Source organism: Vombatus ursinus, unplaced genomic scaffold, assembly GCF_900497805.2.
Source record: "Vombatus ursinus unplaced genomic scaffold, bare-nosed wombat genome assembly UNPS02014789.1, whole genome shotgun sequence".
NCBI lineage: Eukaryota > Metazoa > Chordata > Mammalia > Diprotodontia > Vombatidae > Vombatus > Vombatus ursinus.
Window position 1 is genome coordinate 7,709,335 of NW_020954567.1, and position 21,025 is coordinate 7,730,359.

Sequence of the window (21,025 nt, forward strand, 5' to 3'; positions counted from 1 at the left end):
GCATCAGTGTCCTGCAAAGGGGTGGGTCAAGCAGCAAGTATATCTTCCTACATCCTTCTTTTGAGACCAATATTCTAGCACAGGATCAAAGTAAGCTACTAATTTAATAATGATAATGATAATAGGTAACATTTATACAGTGCCTACTATGTGTCGGGTATTTTGCTAAGCACTTTACATATTTCATTTGTTCCACTCAACAATCTTGGGAGGCAGGTACTACCGTTATTATCTCTATTTTACAGATGAAGAAACTGAGGCACATAGAGATTGAATGACTTGCCTAGGGTCATACATCTAGTATATGTCTGAGGCCAGATTTGGACTCAGATGCTCTTGACTACATACCTGGAGCTCTACCTGCCGTACCCCCTAATTTTCTAGCAGTTAATTGAGTATTAAAGAGTTCAGTGATGCCATCATTTAACACAGTGGTGGTGGGAAATTCTTCCTACCAAATAGCAAGTGAAGAAGATATGGATTTATTTGTTTTATAGGGATCTAGGTGCTTGCCTCATTGACCAGCTTCTCTTAGGAAGGAAGAACTACTAAAATTTGGAAAGGAGTTAACTTCTGATGAATATTTGTGGATATGCCACTGCTAAAAGGTCCCATAGGGTCAGGGGGAAGGTACTATATGTATATATCAGGATAGGGACTAGACTTATGATTTCATTGTTATGGAGAACACCAAGACAAGGGAGGAAATTCCCTCTACCAATAGAGGTGGACACCTTCCCTACAACCTGTAGTCTTGGAGAATGGCCAAGAGCAATGAAAGACTGTAGTTTGCCCCCGCTCGTATGGCCAGTGTGTATCATAGTCAAGACTCAAATTCAGGTGTTCCTGACTTTTATGGCGACACCCTACCCACCATGCTACACTGGTTACACATGCACACACATACACACAATGGACATGCATGTGTTTCCATAACACACACACATAAATATCATATATGTGTATATACATGTGTGTGTAAGCACATGCATGTGCATACACATCTACACACATCTATATCTTAATGGGACATCTAGACTATCCATCATTTATCCCTTGGTCTTTTCATGTGGTCAGGCACTTATACATTACTTTGATGACAATCTACATATCTCTTCCCCTTCATCATTCCTTATTTGTTACATGGTACCAATAGCTCCCCCCTACCATGCACTTCTCCTTTACTGCTTGGTCAATCTTCAATTCCAGTTTTTTATGGACTGGAATGTTTCATGACTTGTAACCATACTGTAATACTGTTGTAAAAGATGGACCTTTGCTTCAGGGAAAAGCTTGGGGTCATCAAAATGACTGCCTTTATATAACACTGTTATGAAAGTCATCTAAACACCCATTGAGGGCATCTTTAATGAGAGTATTAAAGGCTCTTTGAAGTAATACTCCATAGTATACCCTCATACAATTGAATGAAAGTTATAGAAAACACAAGATCATGCTAAAATTACTGCTTGATAACTACAAAAAGTCTCAGATTTATTAAATCTTCAAAATCCTAACAAAGTCCCTTGTGTATATATTAAAACTATATGATAATAGCAAAAGCACTCTATTACCTTATTTCATCTCCACTATGATCCCATGAGGTAGGAGTTATTATTTTCCCCGTTGTACAGATGGGGAAACTGAGACTTAGAGAGGTCAAGTGACTTGCACCAGGTCAAACAGCTCGTAAGTGTCTGAGATTTAATTTGAACCCAGATCTTCCTTATTCCAAGACTGACTCCTCAACTACTATATTGTGCTGCTAAGACCAGAACAAAATGATATTAGATGGATTCCGACTAGGGTAGACTGCAGTAGTACTGTTGTTTTCTTTACTTTGAAGCCTATGCCTCTCTTATTTTAGCCTGTAATCTCATTCAATTATAGGGTATGTTGAGAAAGGGTTTAACATTTCCTTGTCTGCAGATTTCTGGGCACTGAAGAGGTTCTTACCAATGTGGAGGTCAAGTGTAGAAGTTCTGTCTTGAAGATAGCAGGGGCTCAGGATAATAAAAAATCTTAGCCCCCCTGCTAGCCCTGGGAGTCCATGACAGGGTGATTTAGCAGACAACTACTTACCAACACGAGTATGGGCACCTCTTTCTGTAGCGGCAACAGTAAAATTGCCATTCTCGGTCTAGGACTGATTCAAAGTAGCGGCTCTGGAACCCAGCCACAAGGCCATTGCTGGAGCATGTCTGATACCTGAGAGAAGAAAACACACAATCCAAAGAAATTATTAGTCTGGGTTCACATTTAGCACTCTTAGTGATTGATTCACATTTGGTCTTTATCTAGACATTGTTTTTTTTTTAATTTCCAAAATTTTTTTAACATTTTTATTTAAAGTTTTGAGTTCCAAATTCTCTCCCCCCTCCCCTCCCCTCTCCCTGAGAGGTCAAGTGATAAGATGTAGGTTATACATGGGCAATTATGCAAAACATTTACCTAGACGTTGGGGCCCAGTGTGTTCTATATATCAGATAATGCACTGCAGATATTGGTCAAATAAATCACTCACAGAAACATTCCATTCCATGGAAGGGATCAGGTTGGAGAAGGAGGGAAATGATTTAAAAAAGGAAAAAGACTCACATTTACCACACAGGGCCACAAGATCCTAGATGTAGAGGTGAAAGGGACCTTAGAGACCACCTAGGCCACGTCTTTGTTGATCAGGTGAGGAAAATAAAGTACAAAGAAGGTAAATGAATGAATGAATGATTGATCTAACTGTAAAACCTCCTATGCTGATATAAAGACAGGACTTGCTGAAGAAACAAATGCTCATGGGAAGTTAGGGCAAATGTAATAAAACTGGCAATGGTACATACGTTAATCTACTCATTCAGGTCTTACCAATCAAATTCTCAAAAGAATATTCTGTATACAGACCTAGAAAAAGTTCATATGGAGAAACTGAAGATCAAGAATCTCAAGGATAATGATGAAGAAAAGTGGAGAGGAAAGGGGTCTATTAGAATCACATCTCAAACTGTACTACACAGCAGTAATCATTAAAGATAAGCTCCAAATGGATATATGACCTAAATATAAAAGGTCATATATCCTAAATATAAAAGATCGTATTTGTTGTAAACAACTAAGATTAGCAAGGAAGAGACTGCTTTTGAGATCTATAGAAAGGGGGAAAGTTCATGACTCAATAAGTGATCGAAAGGATCATATAAGACAAAATGGACCATTTTGATTATACAAAATTAAAAAGTTTTTGCACAAACAAATTGAGTATAGTAAAAAATTAGCAGAGAAACAGGTAACTGGAGAAAAATCTTTGTAACAAGTTTTTCTATTAAAGGTCTCCTATCCAAGCTATTCAAAGAATTGATTCAAATTTATAAGACTAAGAGCTGTTTCTCAATAGACAAATGGTTAAAGAATATCATTGGGCAGTTTTCAAAGGAGAAAATAAAGCTATGTTATCAACTATCAGAAAAAAAAAGTCTTATATCACTGATAATTAGAAACAAGAAAATTAAGGCAAACTTAAGGTTTTATAACCCTTCTATTAGATTGTCAAAGATGACAAAAGAGGAAAATGACAGATAATGGAGAGGTTGTGGAAAAACAGGTACACCGGAGCATTATTGGGGGAGCTATGGATTGGTCCAGTCATCCAAAACAATTTGGAATTATGTCTAGAAAGTCACCAATCTAAGCATACTCTTTGACTTGGCTATACCACTATTAGGCCTATATATACCCTAAAGGAATCAAAGAGGAAAAGAATTTATATGTACAAAAATATTTGCAGCGATTCTTTTCGTGGTAGCCAAAACCAAAATTGCAAACTAAGAGGGCAATCCTATTGAGAAATGGCTAAACAAAGTGTAGTACATGAATGTAATGGAATACTATTGTACCATGATAACTGGTGAAATGAAAAGTTTCAGAGGAATCTCAAAAGACCATCATGAACTGATAAAGAGTGAAATGAGTAGAACCAGGAGAACAATTTTATAATGATAACAACATTATTGAGGAAAACAACTTTGAATGACTTTAAAACTCTGATCAATTCAATGTTGAAGTATGAGCCCAAAAGAATGAAGATAAAACATGCTGTTCACTTTCTGAGATTTGATGAACTTAAAATGTAGAAAGAGACATACATTTTTAGATATAATTAATTGGGAGTTTATTTTGCCAGATCATATAAAATTATGTGTTGGGGACTTTTTTTTTTATTTGCTGAATGAGTTAATGGGAGTAATTTAATTGAAAAATGCTTGTTAATTAAAACAAAACAAAACAAACAAAAATATTAATGAATGAGTATGAAGACATTTATTAGGTGCTCACTATGTGTCAGGCACTCTGATAAGAACTGGGTATACAAATGTAAGCAAGCAAGATAGTCCCTCTCCCAAGAGGACCTTATATGCTAATAGGGGAAGGCTCTGTGTGTGTGTGTGTGTGTGTGTGTGTGTGTGTGTGTGAAGGTGAATAAAGATTGAGAAAAGACCTTTGGATCTGGCAACTCAAGAGTGCATTACTGTTGTTTGTCCTTCGTTCTCGAAGAGGACCATGACAGCAGGGAGGTGATGCCGTGACGGGCAAGTGAATTGGATTTAATTGAAGGACAGCTGTGCAAAATCACCAGTCTCACTTTCTCCTCCAGAGTCATCTGGGTCCACTGGTGAGATATGGATGAGGATGACTGGAGAAATCATTAGTGACTTACCTAGGATTACACAGTCTTGAACTTTGGTCGCCTATGGGTAAACGCCAGCTCTACCCATCATGCCACAGGCCACATTATAATGCCTCTCAGAAATTACATACAAGATGTACAGAAAGTAGATACTAGGTGACGTGTTAAATCAAATTAGGATTACAAGGAATTTCCCACCTCTCTGTCATTCATTCCACACAAATGAAATATGGGAGGCTGGCAGCTGGTGAAGTGTGTACAACAACACACATGGGAAATAGTACACAAATAATCTAGGAAGCGGCAGCAATAGTTTAGGGAGTGCCTAAGCATTCAAAGGATCTTTCTCAGCTTGTAGGTAGGCACGGCCACACGCACACACAAACACACTCATGCACACGTGTAATATATATTCATATGTAATTATATAAAATCTTATATTAATTTTGTTACATATTATTATGTACAAGCACTTAATTATATATTATTATATAGTCACGTGTAATATATGTGATTATGCAATATGGATATATGTGCACATTATATATAATCATACATAATCATGTACAAATATACAGATTATATAACACAATATTGCATGTAATGATCATATTTGTGGTGTATAATTATATATGTATATTTATATGCACACACATGTGTATTGTTTGTGTGTACATGTGTGTTTGTGTGTATATGGATATGCACATATATACACACATATGTATATATACCTTTACATTTTATAAAAAATATTAGCACGTCAGAGTCAGAATATCCTCCTGAAAAAGCGTTCCAGACTTCTCACTAGCCTACATGAGTCTAAGTCTTCACTCTGGCCACCTGCTAACTTTGGCCTTCTTTCTGGGAAAGTTTCTTCATCAGTAAAATGAGGAGGTTAGACCAGATGACCTCTGAAGTTCCTTTGAGAGTGACCTCTTGACCCTTGTCACATCTGAGTTCAGCAAGGTATGGTGGTTTGATGCACTTACTCAGCCTGTACTCAGCAGGTTCCAAATCCCACCCCAGATACTGTTCCTGGCAAGATACTCATCGTCTCTCAGCCTCAGTTTCCTCCTCTATAAAATGGGGATAATGATATGTGTTACAGAGAGGCTGTGTGGTGTAGTGGATAGAGAGCTGGTCTTGAAGTCAGGAAAATCTGGGTTTATGTCACATCCCTGGAATATCCTGGCTGTGTGACCCTAGAGAAGTCACAAAACCCCTCTGTGCCTTGTGGACCTCTCTGACACCATAAGGGCAGAGCAGAAGTTGATCTGCTTGGCAGAAGGAGCTCCCTTCACCACTGAGATCATAAGTCTGATCTTGAAAGAAAAATAGCTTGTAGGATCTACCTCACAGGGCTGGTGTGAGACCCAACTGAAATAATCTGCTTTGCAAACTCTCAAGTACTTTATCATTTGAGCAATCAACAAGTATTTATTGAGCACGTATTAGGGCCAGGCACTAGGCTAGGTGCTTGGGGATACAAAGAAAGGGCAGACACACAGTAACAGTTCCTGCCTTCAAAGAGCTTACGTACTAATGGGTGAGGCAACAAGACAATTAGTAGAAGCTTACAAGATATACAGAGAGAGCATAGAAGGTAACCTTAGAAGGTTCATGTGACTGAGAAGCAGGGTGGGCACTCAGGAAGGCCCACCTCAGAATGAGCCATTTGAGCTGAGTCTGAAAATAGGTCAGAGATGTCAAAAGGTGGTGGTGAGAAAGGAGGGTCTGCCAGGAATGGAGAACAGCCAGTGCATGAACTACCAAACAGGCCAGAGCTGCTGAACCACAGGACATGTGGAGGGGACTAAAGTGTGAAAACATGGAAAGGTAGGAAGGGGACAGGTTGGGAAGAACCAAACATATGACTTGATGTTTGATGCTGGAGGTAATAGAGAGGCAGTGGAGTTTATTGAGGAAGAGAGTGACGTGGTTAGATTCAGACTTTTAGAAAATCACTTTAGCAGTGGTGTGGAGGGTGGACTGGAGTGGGGAAAGATCAGAAGCAGAGAGATTAATTAGAAAGCTATGACAAGCGTTATTGACTTCTTTTCCCTGTGTTTACCATGGTCTCCCATCCCTGGCTTCTCTTGTGCCATTAGGGCATCACCGGCGATATCCACGGTGCCAGCATGGTATCTGCTATTGTGGTATGGCTCAGGAATTGGGAATCAGGAGAATTGAGTTCTAATCCTGGTTCTGTCCATTTACCAGCTATATGACCTTGGCTTAGTAACTTCCTCTCCCTGGGCCTTAGTTTCTTCATCAGTAAAATCAGGTGGCTTGACCAGGTGATCTCAAAGGCCTAATGCTCTGGCACTAACAGTTTGTGACTCTATGAAGGAAGATCACTGGACTAAAAATAAACACAGGGAGATAAACTGATACATCCAATAGGCTACCGTGGATCTTGCCAGCTATCTCGGTTCCAAGAATTTCCTGCCAGCTGTTAGTCAACCAGTTGGTGATTGCCCTTCATGGGAAGGGCACACATCACATTTACACACACACACATCACATTTACACACACACACACACACACACACACACACACACACACACACACACATCTCCCTGCTGAATTTTATTTCCATGTGGCTACCTTGTAGTAACCTCTATACTGGCCCTGATTTTCTAAAACGTCTGGATCTATAAGTAAATAATGACAAAATTTGCCCTAAGGGTGTCATTCAACATTGACCCTTGCCCGCTTGAGGTCCTTAAAATTGTTCCCATTTTCAAATTTTGTTTAATGTATATGCCTAAATGTATAAATACACAACAGAAAAAGAGGATTGAATTTGGATATCAGAAGACCTGGGCTTCAGAATCAGAGCTTTAGAGTTGGAAGGGACTTTAGAGGTTATCTATAGTATCCTCCTCATTTTACAGTGAGGCAGAGGAGAACATTGGGGGCAGCTAGGTGGAGCAGTGGATAGGGTGTTAGCCTAGAGTTAGTAAAACTCATCTTCCTGACCTTAAATCTAGCCTTAGATACTTACTAGTTATGTGACTCTGGGTAAATCACTTAACCTTGTTTGCCTCAGATTCCTCATTTGTAAAAAGAATTGGAGAAGGAAAATGGCAAACCACTCCAGTATTTTTGCCAAGAAAACCCTCCAAAAAGGGGCCACAAAGAGTCAGACATGACTGAAAATCACCAAACAGACAGAAAATGTCTATCCAAGTTTCAGCTATTGATTGACAGCTTCCTGCCACTGCTAAATCCTACCCTTCCTGAAGCTAGCACAGTAGCAGACAGCTGGGAATCAGAGGGCCCAGATGACTGTAGGAAAAACTCAAAGTCTGTTCTTCTTGTATGAGTGTGTGTTGTAAGACATGATTTTAAGAGAAGCATTAAAATGCATCATCTTGATCTACAGAAGCTATCTTGGTAGATGCCATATATTCATATAATTAGCTAAAACTTCCTAAAATAGTTTAGTCATATTTTAGTTTAGTATAAATACTAACTAAATGCAGTAGATTTTTCCCTTCAAAAACATGTATTTAATATGTTAATAGGGGAAAAACCAAGGAATAAAAGCAGATGCTTTTGAAATTTTTCAAACAGTTTTAAAAAAAATTATCTTGGAAGCTGAAGAATATGAGAAGAAGGTGGCTTTAAAAAACAGTTCATAACTATCAGTGATTAATTATACAATGTTGGCTATATTACTTATGTACTGCCCTGACTCCCTCCACATCCATTTATGATTGTCATTCTATGACCACTACTTCAGAAAATCCATAGTCACCTTATACATCACTACAGTCCTTATTCTCTGGCCATCAGTTCCTTGGCTCACCCCTTTACTCCTTCCTCCCACCATCATACACCACTCCACCCCTAGTTTTGGAAATAAGAACTGTGATCAAATCTTTTTTGCCATTGTTCCTGGATGGAATGTGCCAATCACTTCTCTATGTACTCATGCACCTGGAACTGTCTGGACCAAAATGCCCTTCCTTGGCCAACCACTGCTTACCTTTATGTTGCTTTAGGATGTAATTTCTTGAAGATGAGGACCATCTTTGCTTTTGTACTTTTGTGTAACTATTGGCAAATTTTGTCACTAAGAATTAATTCCGCATTTTGAAATGGTTGAAGAAAAAGTCTTTTTAGTAAACCGTATTCCCTGTTTTTCAAAGAAAACTACATGAGAGATTTATTTGGGACTGATGGTGGGATGAAAGAAGCCAGTTTTAATATCTTCAAAATCAGATTCCTAAACATTTTAGAAGATCAGCTTTGAAAAATGAATTAAGGCACATTTTTATTTAGGGATTAAAAGACTCCAACTTGAACAGTCTTCACACTCTTTATGCCTTTGTATCACTGAAGTATGAACAGAAGCTGGTCAGAAAATAATAGAATCGCTGAATTTCATAGTCCATCTAGTGCAACTCATAACTTAAAATTATCCTCCTAACCCTTCAGCTAGGTGACATAGTATGCAGTGTGGTAGACCTGGAGTCAGGAAGCCCTGAATTCAAATTCTGTCTCAGATCCTTACTAGCTGTATGACCCTAGGCAAATTACTCAACCTCTGTGTAAATTTCCTCATCTATAAAATGAACTAATAATAGCACCTACTTCCCTAGGTTGTAGTGAAGAGCAAATGAGATTATATTTGCAAAGTGCTTTGCAAACTATAAAGCAATATATAAATACTAGTTATTATGATTATTATCCTCAACAAGTGGTTATTTAGTTTTTGTTTAAAGATCTCAAGTGATGGGGAATCTATTTTTTCATGAGGTAGTATATTCCATTTTAGGATCTAATCATTAGGAAGATTTTCCTCATATAAAAATTAAATTTGCTTCTTTGAAACTTCTTCCCATTACTCCTGGTTCTGGTCTCTAGAAGCAAATTTTGTTGTCTTTGTTGTTCAGTCATTTCAATCGTATTTGACTCTTTGTGACCTTCATTTGGGGTTGTCTTGGCAAAGATACTGGAGTGGTTTGCCATTTTCTTCTCTAGTTCATTTTACAGTTGAGGAAATGGAGGCAAAGAGGGTTAAGTGACTTGCCCAGGGTCACACAGCTAGTAAGTGTCTGAGGCCAGATTTGAATTCAGGTCTCCTTGATTCTGGGCCAGGCATTTTGTCCATTGTACCACCTAGCTATGCTATTAGCTGGAAGCAAATAGAATAATAATAATAGTCACATGTGTTTGATACTTTAAGGTTTAGAAACATAAAATAAAAAGGTTGGATGTGTGAAGATTAGAGAAGTTAGTTGTGGTAGTTCAGAATCCCACAGCGGGGAGGAGAAGGCAACTTCCGTATGGCTGGTGGTTTAGCCTTAACATCTTCCTGTGAATGACTTTATCAGTTAGTTAGCCCACTAAGTGACAGGCAGCATCCAGAGAGAACCTGATTGGGATGTATGTGTGGGGAGTCTAGGAAGAGCTGGTGGAAAAAAAGAGAAGCTGAAAGGGGGTGGGGGAAGGAAAGATTGGATTGAGGGAGATTAGGAGAACCCAATGACCTTTACAATTTTCCTTAGGTCCAGCATTGATGGGGAAGCCTTTATTTAATGGGGCAGTAAAGTTTGTTTCACTCTTTGTAATCATATATCCAGAGCCTAGTACAATGCCTAGAATATAGCAGGCACATTGATAAAAACATGATTGATTAAGAGAAAAAAACCAAAACAAAACAGCAACCATCTTTTGGGTAGCTTAAACATTGCATGAAGCTGGGAAAGTGGACCCAGTCTCTTAAAGTCCTTTCCAAATATCTGATGCAATTCCATGCCATTACCTATATAAATTCTCCTTGTGATTAACCCCTTAACTCTATCTACTAATAACTCATAATTTTAGAATGTATCCAGTTTTACCAAGAATTTTCTTCACATTAGCTCCCTGAGATAGATAACGCAAATATTATTCTATTTACAGATTGTTAAATTGGGGCTCAGGGAGGCTTACTTACTTTATATCATAGTTATTGTAGAAGGAAGGACTCCTGATTCCTCATATACAATATTCCTCATTCCCTCTCCCTATAGTGTGTTTCTAATTCAAAACCATTCCCTATTCCTATTAACTGCATGGAGAATGAAGACTATACCCCCATAGAGACTCCTCTTCTGTTTCAAGTAATTTACTCTGTCTTCTGACCCTCTCCCTTGTTTTTTTTTTTTCTGACAAAAAATCCAGTATCCATTGAATAGATAGCCAGGCTGAGAGAGTGAGGCAAGAATTTGGAACTCAGGTTTGTTTGGAGTTTGTTTATAAGCTTGTCTATGGAGTTGTTCCCTCTGGTCCTCATTGGTCTCATTCCAACAGTGACAAAAGGGAAAGAAAGATGGGGGTGTGGGGACACCATTTTGGCCGAAAGCACTTAAAAACCCTGAAGATGAATTATTTAGCTGTGATACAACCTCACCCAAGAGATGAACTCTTTCTTCAGTCACTGTAAACACCCAGACGAGGAGTACAGTTATGGAGCTAGAATCTCTAACCATATTGCATGTTGAGGTTCCAAGTAGAAGACCTTATGCACTGGTGATGAAGGTGACTGTTTTCTGATGGTGGACTTCAGGGATGAGAAAGCCCTCTTCTCCCCCTAGCCCCATCCCACCTCTTCCTAATATTTCCCTACTGGCTTACCTAAATTTCTATCTTCCTGGATCCCTTCTTGTGTGTGATTAAAATGCAACCTCCATTATTTTGTTTGACTAGGCTTATGGTGCAAGGGTTTTTGCTTTTTCAGGTGTGGGGGAAATATGGAAGGGAGGATGATAAATGTTTGGTAATTGAAAACAATAAAATTTAATTAAAAATTTTAAATGCACAAAGAAAACAAACAGTATAGAAGGAGAAGAATGAAACCTCCTCCCTCACCCTTAGGAAAGAATATACTTAGCATAGAATTTCAGAGCTAAAAGGAACTTAAGAGGTATAATGATAATAATGATAACAACTAACATTTATATGGTGCTTACTATGTGCCAGGCCCCTTATGATTATGATCTCATTTGATTCTCACACAAGTTATTTTCTAGGGAAGTAGGTTTCTAGTCTAACTTCACTCTTAAGGAAACTGAGACCTAGAGAGATTAAATTACATGTCTCATGTTAACACAGCTAGTGAATGTCAGAAAGAGGACTCAGACCCACTTCTCCTGACTCCAAGCCCCTATGCTTTATATGTTGTGTTGAGGTGCCCTTAGGTCATGTCCTACCCTCAAGGAATTTTTATTTTGAAAATGAAAGAGCTTCTAGACATGTGGCTGGTGGGGCAGAAAGTAAGGCTAACCGACTGGATTTAGGGGACCGGGAACTGGGGGAGCAGAAAAGAAGAGGGTGAAAGTATGTAGTCAAAATAATCTTCACTGACTATGTATGTCCCCCATCCCCTCATCCCTTCCTTTTCACAAACCTCTAGGTGATCAAATGTAAGGTTGTTTATTTGGCTTTTGAAGCCTTTCACAACCTGATCCCTTCCTACCTTTCCAATCTTTATACTTTATTTGTTTATTCTTTACTCTGCTTTACTTTCTCTCCAATACTTTATTCTGCTTTTCATTCTCTCCAATTCAGCTTCTCTGGCTTTCTTGTTGTTCCTCCCACTTGACACTACCCGTTCCTCAAGCCTGGAATGCTCTCCCTCCTCACCTCTGCCTCTTGCTTCCTTCAAGACTCAACTAAAACCTGACTTTCTACAAGATGCCTTTCCAAGTCTCTTCCACTGCCAGTATCTTTTCTCTGAGGTTCCTTCTTGTTTGCATTACATGTGTCTTGTTTGTACATAGTTGTTTGTATATTATCTCTCTTTAGAGTGGGAGCTCCCTAAGGACAGGAACCATGCTGTTTTAGGTAATGCATCTTAGCTGGGGATGCTAAGAGGTGAAAGTGAAGAGGAGGCATGGACGATAGTCTACACAAGAGCATGGGGTAGGAGAAGGAATGTTGAGTTTGGGGAGCAGTTAGTGGGGCAGTTCAATTGGAACCTAGAGTGTGTGATGTAAAGTGATCTGAAATGTGTTAACGGTTGGTAGAAGCCAGGATTTGAAGGACTTTAAATGTCAGGCTGAGTTTGCATTTCATCCTAGGAGTAATAAGAAGTCCCTAAAGATTTTTAAGAAGAAAAGCATTGTGGTCAGACCTGGAAAAATATTAGTTTGGCAGCCAGGCAGATGATGGGTTGAAGAAGGGAGAGACTAGCATGAAGGAGGCCAGTGAGAAGGCTGTGGCAATAGCAACAGCAGTTTAAGGGACGAAGGTCTGAGTTAGGGTAGCGTCCTTGTGAATGAAGAGAAGGGGCCACATGGGAGAGGTTTGGTAGAACTCAATTTGAAAATGATTCAATAAGGGGAGAGGGGAGGATGGGGTAGGGTGGGATGATGTTGAGGGTTTGGGAAGAATCTCTCCCTTATCCGGGCAGTGACCATGCCTCTACCAAAGATAAAAAGGCAGGCATTTGTTATGTAGCTACACAGACATATAAATATTTAACTGGTTGTCATGGCCTTTGGCTCCTACATTTAGAATGTGCTACAAATGAAACTCCCCTTCTTCACTCAATTTTCCTGTGTCCTTATGTGTTTTGGAAATGAGTTTATGGAAACTTTATGGATGTTAAGAGTCTAATTAAGAGAGCGCTGAATTTAGAATCAGAGCCTAGGTTCGAATCTTGTTTCTGTAATTTACTCTATATGGTTTTGGCTAAGCCATTTAACCTCTGTAAGCTTGTTTCCCCACCTTTATTCATTTTTTAAAATAGTATTTTATTTTTCCCCAATTACACAATTTTTAAATATTTAAAAAATTTTTTGAGTTCCAAATTCTAGTTTCCCCATCTTTAAAAATGAGGGTATTATACTAAATTATCTCAAAGATCCCTTTCAACTCTAAATCTATAATGCTATTATAAAGATGGGGGGTTGTATCAGCTTAGACAATAACCCCAACCCATCTAAAGTAAGTGATAAGTTGCTAAGTCCAGGGGAGAATACATCTGGATTGAATAAATTAGAGATATCAACTAAGTGTGAAAGAGACCTGAATATTCCTTTCCCAAGAGAGACTACAGTATTTTTATTTTGTGACTGCCTGTAGGATTGGTTGTTTAATTTGGCTCTTTATCTATGAACATTTGAAGATTTTCCTGTAATGTATTGCAGACGTATAGTGTCTCACTACCGGGAAACTAGTGGATAGAGTACAGAGCCTGGAGTTAGGAAAACTCATCTTCCTGAGTTAAAATCTGGTCTCAGACACTTATTAGCTATGTGACTGTGGGCAAATCACTTAATTCTTTTTGCCTCAATTTCCTCATCTGTGAAATGAGACAGAGAAGGAAATAGCAAACTATGCCAGTATCTTTGCCAAGAAAACTCCAAATGGAGACAGGAAGAGTCAGATACAACTGAAATGACCGAACAACAATAACAAGTGCCTTATTTTAATTATAATTAGATTATGTGAAGCTCTGAGTGTCTATCCATTCCATTCATCTTAATTTACTCTCCCTCCTATCTTAAGTCTATGAGACATTCCTCCAAAGGATTTGTCATTGGCAAACCCATATACTGAAATGGTCAATTTAAATCAGGTTGTCATTTTTAAAGCTGTCATTAATATCCAGTAGAAAAGCAGGACTGACCAGAATCATAAACTTTTAGAGCTATTAGGGACACAGAGAGCACTGTATCCAAGCCCCTCATTTTTACATGAGGAAACTGAGGCCTATGGATTTGAAATGGTTTGACTGAGGTCTCACAAGAGGGCTGAAAGGGACCTCGGAGTTAATATAGCCTAACCTCTCATTTTTCATATGAAGAAACTGAGGCTCAGAGAATTGACTCGCCCAAGGTCACATGGGTGATGTCTGAGGTGAGATTTGAGCCCATAGAGCTTTAACGTCATTGCCCTGTACCACTACCCACTTGTAATAGAAATGGAACTAACATTCAAATCCATCAATTTCAAATTCCAAGGCTCTTTCCACCACACTATGCTTACCAGCCTCAGGGATGGCATTCAGTTTTCACCTCATCCTTCATATTATTTTCCTTACAAACATAAGGGCCTTCAGGGAAACAGCTGAAATCATGCCCCATAATTGCAAGGCTTAGCTTGGTGATTCCAAAGCAGAGGAAGCCAATTCAAGTAATCCCTAAAACTGGAGACCACCAGCTGGAGTTTAGTGGCTTCAGAATCTGATACCAGCAAACTGGCCTTTTGACTGATGAACCATGGTAAACATCAGTGTTTCAAGCCAGGCATGCCTAATGGAATCACCATTCCAGCACTGGCTCTCCAAGGAACATCATTTGCATACCGACGGTTGCTAGAACTCTGTCCTCTCCGCGGTTAAAATAAACCTGAAACCTAATTCAGTTGGGCAAGACAGCCAAAAAGTATAAAAATATTCCCTATCTCCAATCCCCTGCTCCCTCCTCCCCAAGCCGATGAATAAATCCACAGCCTCCAAGACACCTTAATCACTAGTCTCCAATTTTTGGGCAATTCCTTCCTTTTCAAGTTTTCAACTGAGCTCAATGTAAAAAAACACCTCCCAAAATACTGATGCAAAGAGGGGCTGCTATCACTTTAAGCCACAGAGACTGCTTTGAAAAGAACCTTTTTTTTTTAACAGTAGCAAAGTGGGGGAGATATATGTGAAGGAGGACAGGAGGCCCAAGGGCTTGCCACACCCAGCTAGGCTCAGTTCTTCCTCCATTACAATGCTGAAGATGAGGAGACATAAGGGACATTTCTCCTCTCAGCTTTTCACTCCAGTCCCATTTTCAAAGCAGTTTCTTCATTTTCTCTCTCCTATGGTTTTTGAAAAAAAAAAAAAAAAGGATTTGAGAGTGAAGCCAAAAACAGCCAAAAGCTGGCAGCTAGAAATCAGATGATTACTGCTTCCATCTGACTAGCAGGGATAGAACTAAAGGAAAAAAAAAGCGAGGTGGGTGGGGATTTAAGTGAATTTTCCAGAGCAAGGAGAATCATAGAACCATAAAGATCCCACACCTCCAATACACAAACATACTTTGAGGTACAGGTCCAGACGGTCCAAAAGACATGTTTTGAGGCAGCTAGGTGGCACAGTAGATAGAGCACTGGGCCTGGAGTTAGGAGGACTTGAATTCAAATCCAGCCTTAGACACTTACTAGTTATGTGACCCTGAGCACATCATTTATCTCTACCTGTCTCAGTTTCCTGAGTATAAAATAGAAGTTATATCAGCTCCTACTTTGAAGAGTTTTTGTGAAGATCAAATGAGATAATGCTTGTGAAATGCATAGCACAATGCCTACTACATAGTAATTACTATATAAATGTTGAATCTCATCCCTTTTGTTCAAGGTTTGAGACAGCTAGGACATGATAAAGAGGAAGCACTAGTAAAATGAGCACTAGCTGTGGACTCAGAAGACACTGAGGTCACATTGCTGTATCTGATATTTATTGTCCGTACGACCTTGCACAAATCATTTAACTACTTTGAGTCTCTGTAAAATTATGGGGTTGGATTCTTATTGGATTCCTAGATTCTTACTGAGCTCTGGCTTGATGATCCTATGACAAGCCAAGATGTGAACCCAGATCTCTTTTATCTCCTTCAGTCCCAGACTTGTGTTCTTTCATTGTTCCGTGTAAGTTTTGAGATGCCAGCCTTCTGAGAGAGGCTTCATTGGAGAGATAGCATCTGGAGGGGAGCCTCAGTCATAGGCAAATGATTTTTAAAAGGGAGTGCAGCCACGGGAAATGAGCTGCTGAGAGAGGAGTGATGAGATGAAGGTCTGCCATGGCTGATGCCCTGGGGTCCAAGCAGACATCCATCTGGCAAGGATGGTTGCAGAAATCATGAGGTCAGCTTTGTCACCAGGCACTGGGAGTCTGATAGAGCTGACCCATGGAAAGGTAGACATAACCCAAAGATGTTAATTATTTTCTCACCAGCCCTGCCCCTCCATGGTCATGAGACATCACAAAATATAAATCCACATTATATGTGCACCCTGGCTCTGTGAAGCTAAGTTTCTTTGTATTCTGCTCATGATAAAGCCCTCTGATAAAGCTCATGGTAAAGCTGTAGGCCTCCTGCCATGTTGCAGTGAGTACTGTCATTCTTGCCCCAAAGTGAGATGTGTTGTGGATTTTTACTCACTCCTCAAAAATGACTTAGTCATGAAACAAGTAGGTTGGGGGAGTTAGGGAAGAAAGGGGGTGCTATAATGAAGGAACTGTCTCTAAAGGCACGTTATTATTTGGGGCTGGGGCAGCAAAACTTGTCCCAAATGAAAGAGATGAAAGAATATACTGGAAATGAAGAAGGAGCTTGAAAACACGGAAAGCAGAGTGCATGTCCTGCCTAATCCTCTTTGTTGCCATTCATGTGTGAGTCTAAGTCATAGTAACTCCTTAAAGACATCAGCATACAAATGGGTAAATTTGGCAATGAAGATTTCCTATCCTGGTTAGATAAGCTGTGCAACATGGTGACTGTTGTCCACCACCCCACCTTCAGCGTGCCTGATGAAGGCTTTGGCAAATACCTGCCCTGTCCCTCCCAGGGAGGACGGGGAGCTTTGCAATTACCCTAGCCCAAATAGAGGAGACTACATCTTACCATTCCATTCCAGCCCTGTTGATCTCCTCCCACCAGCATTCTGTCGGCTCCCCAAGACTCTGGGGGGTGGGCAGGCAGGCATAGTTCCACTGCCTATCGGAACCCTCCTTCTTACTGAAGATGCTTCTCACAGCCACCACCACCTGCCCGTGGGGGCACTGAAAACTGAAGCCTTGTCGGTTCAGATTCACCCAGCCGTCATCACCATAGTCATGATACTGATAGCGGTAGTCACCATACTGGCCCTTGGCTACCATCGCCAATGGTAGGAGCAGGCAGAGAAGCGTGAGGTCCATGTTGCCTTTGCTCCTGGCATGGAATTTCAGCCTTGGTTTGTCTGGCTGGCCCCTTTATACTGCCTCAGACATGTGGTTTCCAGATGTCGATGAGCTTGATCCAACTGCAATGTGTCATTGTTTTAACAAAATCTCCCTGCCTCAGACGTGTTGGCCACAAATACATCGAGCTACTTTTAAGGTGGACTTCTCCAAGCAACAGAAGCTAGAGGAGAACATATGTGGAGCAGACCCTGGAGGAGCAACATTGCAGAGAGATCAAAGAAACCCACCTCTCCCTCTGGCACGTTCATTTGCAGAATCTGCATTTAGTCATCATCCACCTCTCATTTCCTCAAAGGCAGAGCCTTGAGCTAGTCTTCTGATCACCAGGTGGGGATGACTCCAAATAGATCTCCTCCAAAAGCTGATGTCCCGACACAAGTTCCCAAAGTAGGTGATACCACCCCCTGAGGGTGCTGGAACAATCCAGGGGGGATGGTATTTTTTTTTGAAATAACACGAACTTTAAAAAAAAAAAATGTTAAAGGGTTAAAGAAAGTAGATTTCCAGGGGGATGTTGAGTATTTTTTTTTTTTGAAAAGGGAGTGGTAGGCCAAAAAAGTTTAGGAAACATCAGTCTAGGAAACATCAATTCAATTCAACAGACTGTTACTAAATGCAGGATATTCTGCTAGGTGCTATGGATACATAGACAAAATCAGAGTGGTCCCTGCCCTCAAGAAACTTACATGCTACTGGGGCAACAGCAAATGGAACACATGCTTTGACACAAATATCCCATTGCCAGGTATTTACAAGGTCAGAGATAGAAAGATCCCATGTACACTGCAGTATTCATAGCAAAGTAAGGTTGTGGGTTTAAAGCCAGAAGGCATAACAAATCCAACTCCCTCATTTCATAAATAAGGAAACTGAGGCAGATGAGGGTTAAGTGACTTGCCTGAGAGTACACATCAAGTAAGTGTCTCAGGAAGGATTTGAATTCGGGTCTTCTAGACTCCAAGTCCAGAATTTGATCAATCAGGGAAGACAAATTAATGTGCCATAAAAGGGAAAACTGACTATGAAGAATGCAGGGTCTTCTTGTTCTTGTTCTTGTTCTCATTCTTGTTCTCCTTCTCCTTCTTCTCCTTCTTCTCCTCCTCCTTCTTCTCCTTCTCCTTCTTCTTCTTCTTCATCATCATCTCCTCTTCCTTCTCCTCCTCCTTCTTCTCCTCCTCTTCCCCTTCCTCCTCCTCCTCCTCCTTCTTCAGCTGGGCCTTGAAAAAAATTATGGAGTCTATGATACATAAATATATAAAGAGAGAGTGTATTATCTCTTGGGTAACCTTATGGGTATGAGTAACCTTACCTGTGCAAAGGCACATAGAATGGGAAGACCTGGTTGACTGGAACAGAAAGTGTGAGAAGTGATTATGTAATAAGAAAAAAGGAATGGAAAGGTAAATGGGAGCATTTTTGGAAGGCTTTAAATGCTAGATTGAGGATTTTGCCCTTTTATCCTAGAGGTAAATATGGAGTGCCTGAAGCCTTTTGAGTATGGGGATGTCATGGTCATATATATATGTATACATGACACACATTTATCTTTATATATATATACACACATGATCATATATATACTTATGTATATATATATATATATACATACATATATATATATATGTAGAGAAAAGTGAATGGATGCAAGAGATACTATGGAAGTAGAATCAACTAACTTGTCAGGATATGGGAGATAAAGGAGAGGGAAGAGTCAGTAATCCAAGGTTATAAACTTGGGTGACTAGAAGGATTATGGTTTCCTCAACTGAAATAGGGAAGTTTTGAGGAGGGATGGGTTTTGAAGGAAATAAAATGAGTTACATTTTGGACATAATTGATTTTGAGATTCCTATGGCACATTCAGATGCAGATGTCCAGCAGGCAGTTGGTAATGTGGGAGTACAGTTCAGGACAGAAATAGGCATTGGATATATAGACAACAGTTAGCTGCACAGAAATGGTAATGAAACCCATGGGGGTTTATGAGTTCACAAAACAAGAGACTATAGAGAAAGGAGAAAGAAAGGTTTAGGCAAGCCTTGGGACCCACCAGCATTCATGAAGCTAGAGCAGTATGATGAATCAGTAAAAAGACTGAGAAGTAATAGTCAATCAATCAACCAATCAATAGGCAAGCATTTACTACCTGCCTACTATGTGCCAGGCACTGTGCTAAGAAGAATCATGGGAGAGCAACATTACAAAAACCAAAGGAGAAGGGAGGGTCTAGGAGAGATTCCTCAATGGTGTCAAAAGCTGTAGAGGTGGTGATGCCACTGAATTTAATAGTTAAAATTTCTTAGTAAACTCTGTGAGCAGTTACAGTTGAGTGTTGGGAGTAGAATCCAGATTTTCAAGGTAGTGAAAGCAGGATGGTGAAACAAAGGGAAATAGGTTTTTTTGCTTTGTTTTCTTTTTAAGGATAGGAAAAATGTGGACGTGCTTGTAAGCAGCACAGAATGCCCCGATAGATAAGAAGAAATTGAAGATGAGAGGGAGAAGGGCATTATTGAGGCAGCAATCTCCTCACTCTTACCAAAGGATTGTGGAAAGGAGAGCAAAATTAACTGAATTTCTTTTAAGACTGGTGTCTTCCTCGAATTCATAGATTATAGAATCTCAAGAACTGGATGAAGTATTAGTGATCATCCGATCAATGAGTTTTTAATTTGATGGTCTATCTACTCCAAAGTGTCCATGGATTCATTTGTTTTGGGGGAGGGAGTCTGTTAACTTTGATAGAAAAAATGATATCTTTATTTTCACTAATCTTTGGTTTCCATTGTAATCCCATGTGTTGTATTTTCTGCATTTAAAAACATTATTCTAAGGAAGGGTCCATGAGCTTTATCAGATTGCCAAAGGAGTCCACAACATTAAAAGGTCATGAGTCCCTGAATCTAATCCAACCCTTTTTATAGATGAGGACACTATAGGTCAGAGAGAGGGAAGCTGTTTGCTCTAGCTCACATAGGAGGTTAGTGGGAGCGTGAATAATAAAACCTGGGTCTCTGGTCTCTAGTTTAGTCCTTTTTCTATCAAATCCTGGGGCTTCCCATTACCAAGTTTCTTATAGTCTTTGGTTTCAAAGTCTCTGTGTTACTTTGCATGATTAGATTGTGGTTTTGGGGGGGCTTCACTGGTGAATCCCTTGAAGGCAGTTAGGTCATGAATTATTTATTGAATACCTAAATACCCCAATACTATCCCTCCATTCCTCTGTGGACATGTATGTAATAATAGTGTTATCTATCTATCATCTATTTACAATTATTCTATACCATTGAACCTCATAGTCTTTGGGCATAGGTGAATCTTAGGGGCAGGCCTGGCTCAAGTTTAACATTGCCTCATAGATCCTTGAACCATTTACTTAGCCCTAATATAGCAAGAATAT

General features: G+C 39.7%; 1 protein-coding gene across 1 annotated transcript in view; it reads right to left on the minus strand.

Annotated features, from left to right (window-relative positions):
* Nucleotides 1-17,629, minus strand: part of DPT (dermatopontin) — a 36,874-nt gene extending 19,245 nt beyond the window's left edge. Inside the window, exons 1-2 of the mRNA XM_027868518.1 lie at nt 17,288-17,629; nt 2,083-2,208 (exon numbers count right to left, since the gene is read on the minus strand). Of these exons, the coding sequence (XP_027724319.1) occupies nt 2,083-2,208; nt 17,288-17,583 (422 nt within the window). The 5' untranslated portion in view covers nt 17,584-17,629. The remainder of the gene's footprint in view (nt 1-2,082; nt 2,209-17,287) is intronic.
* Between the last annotated feature and the right edge of the window lie 3,396 nt (nt 17,630-21,025).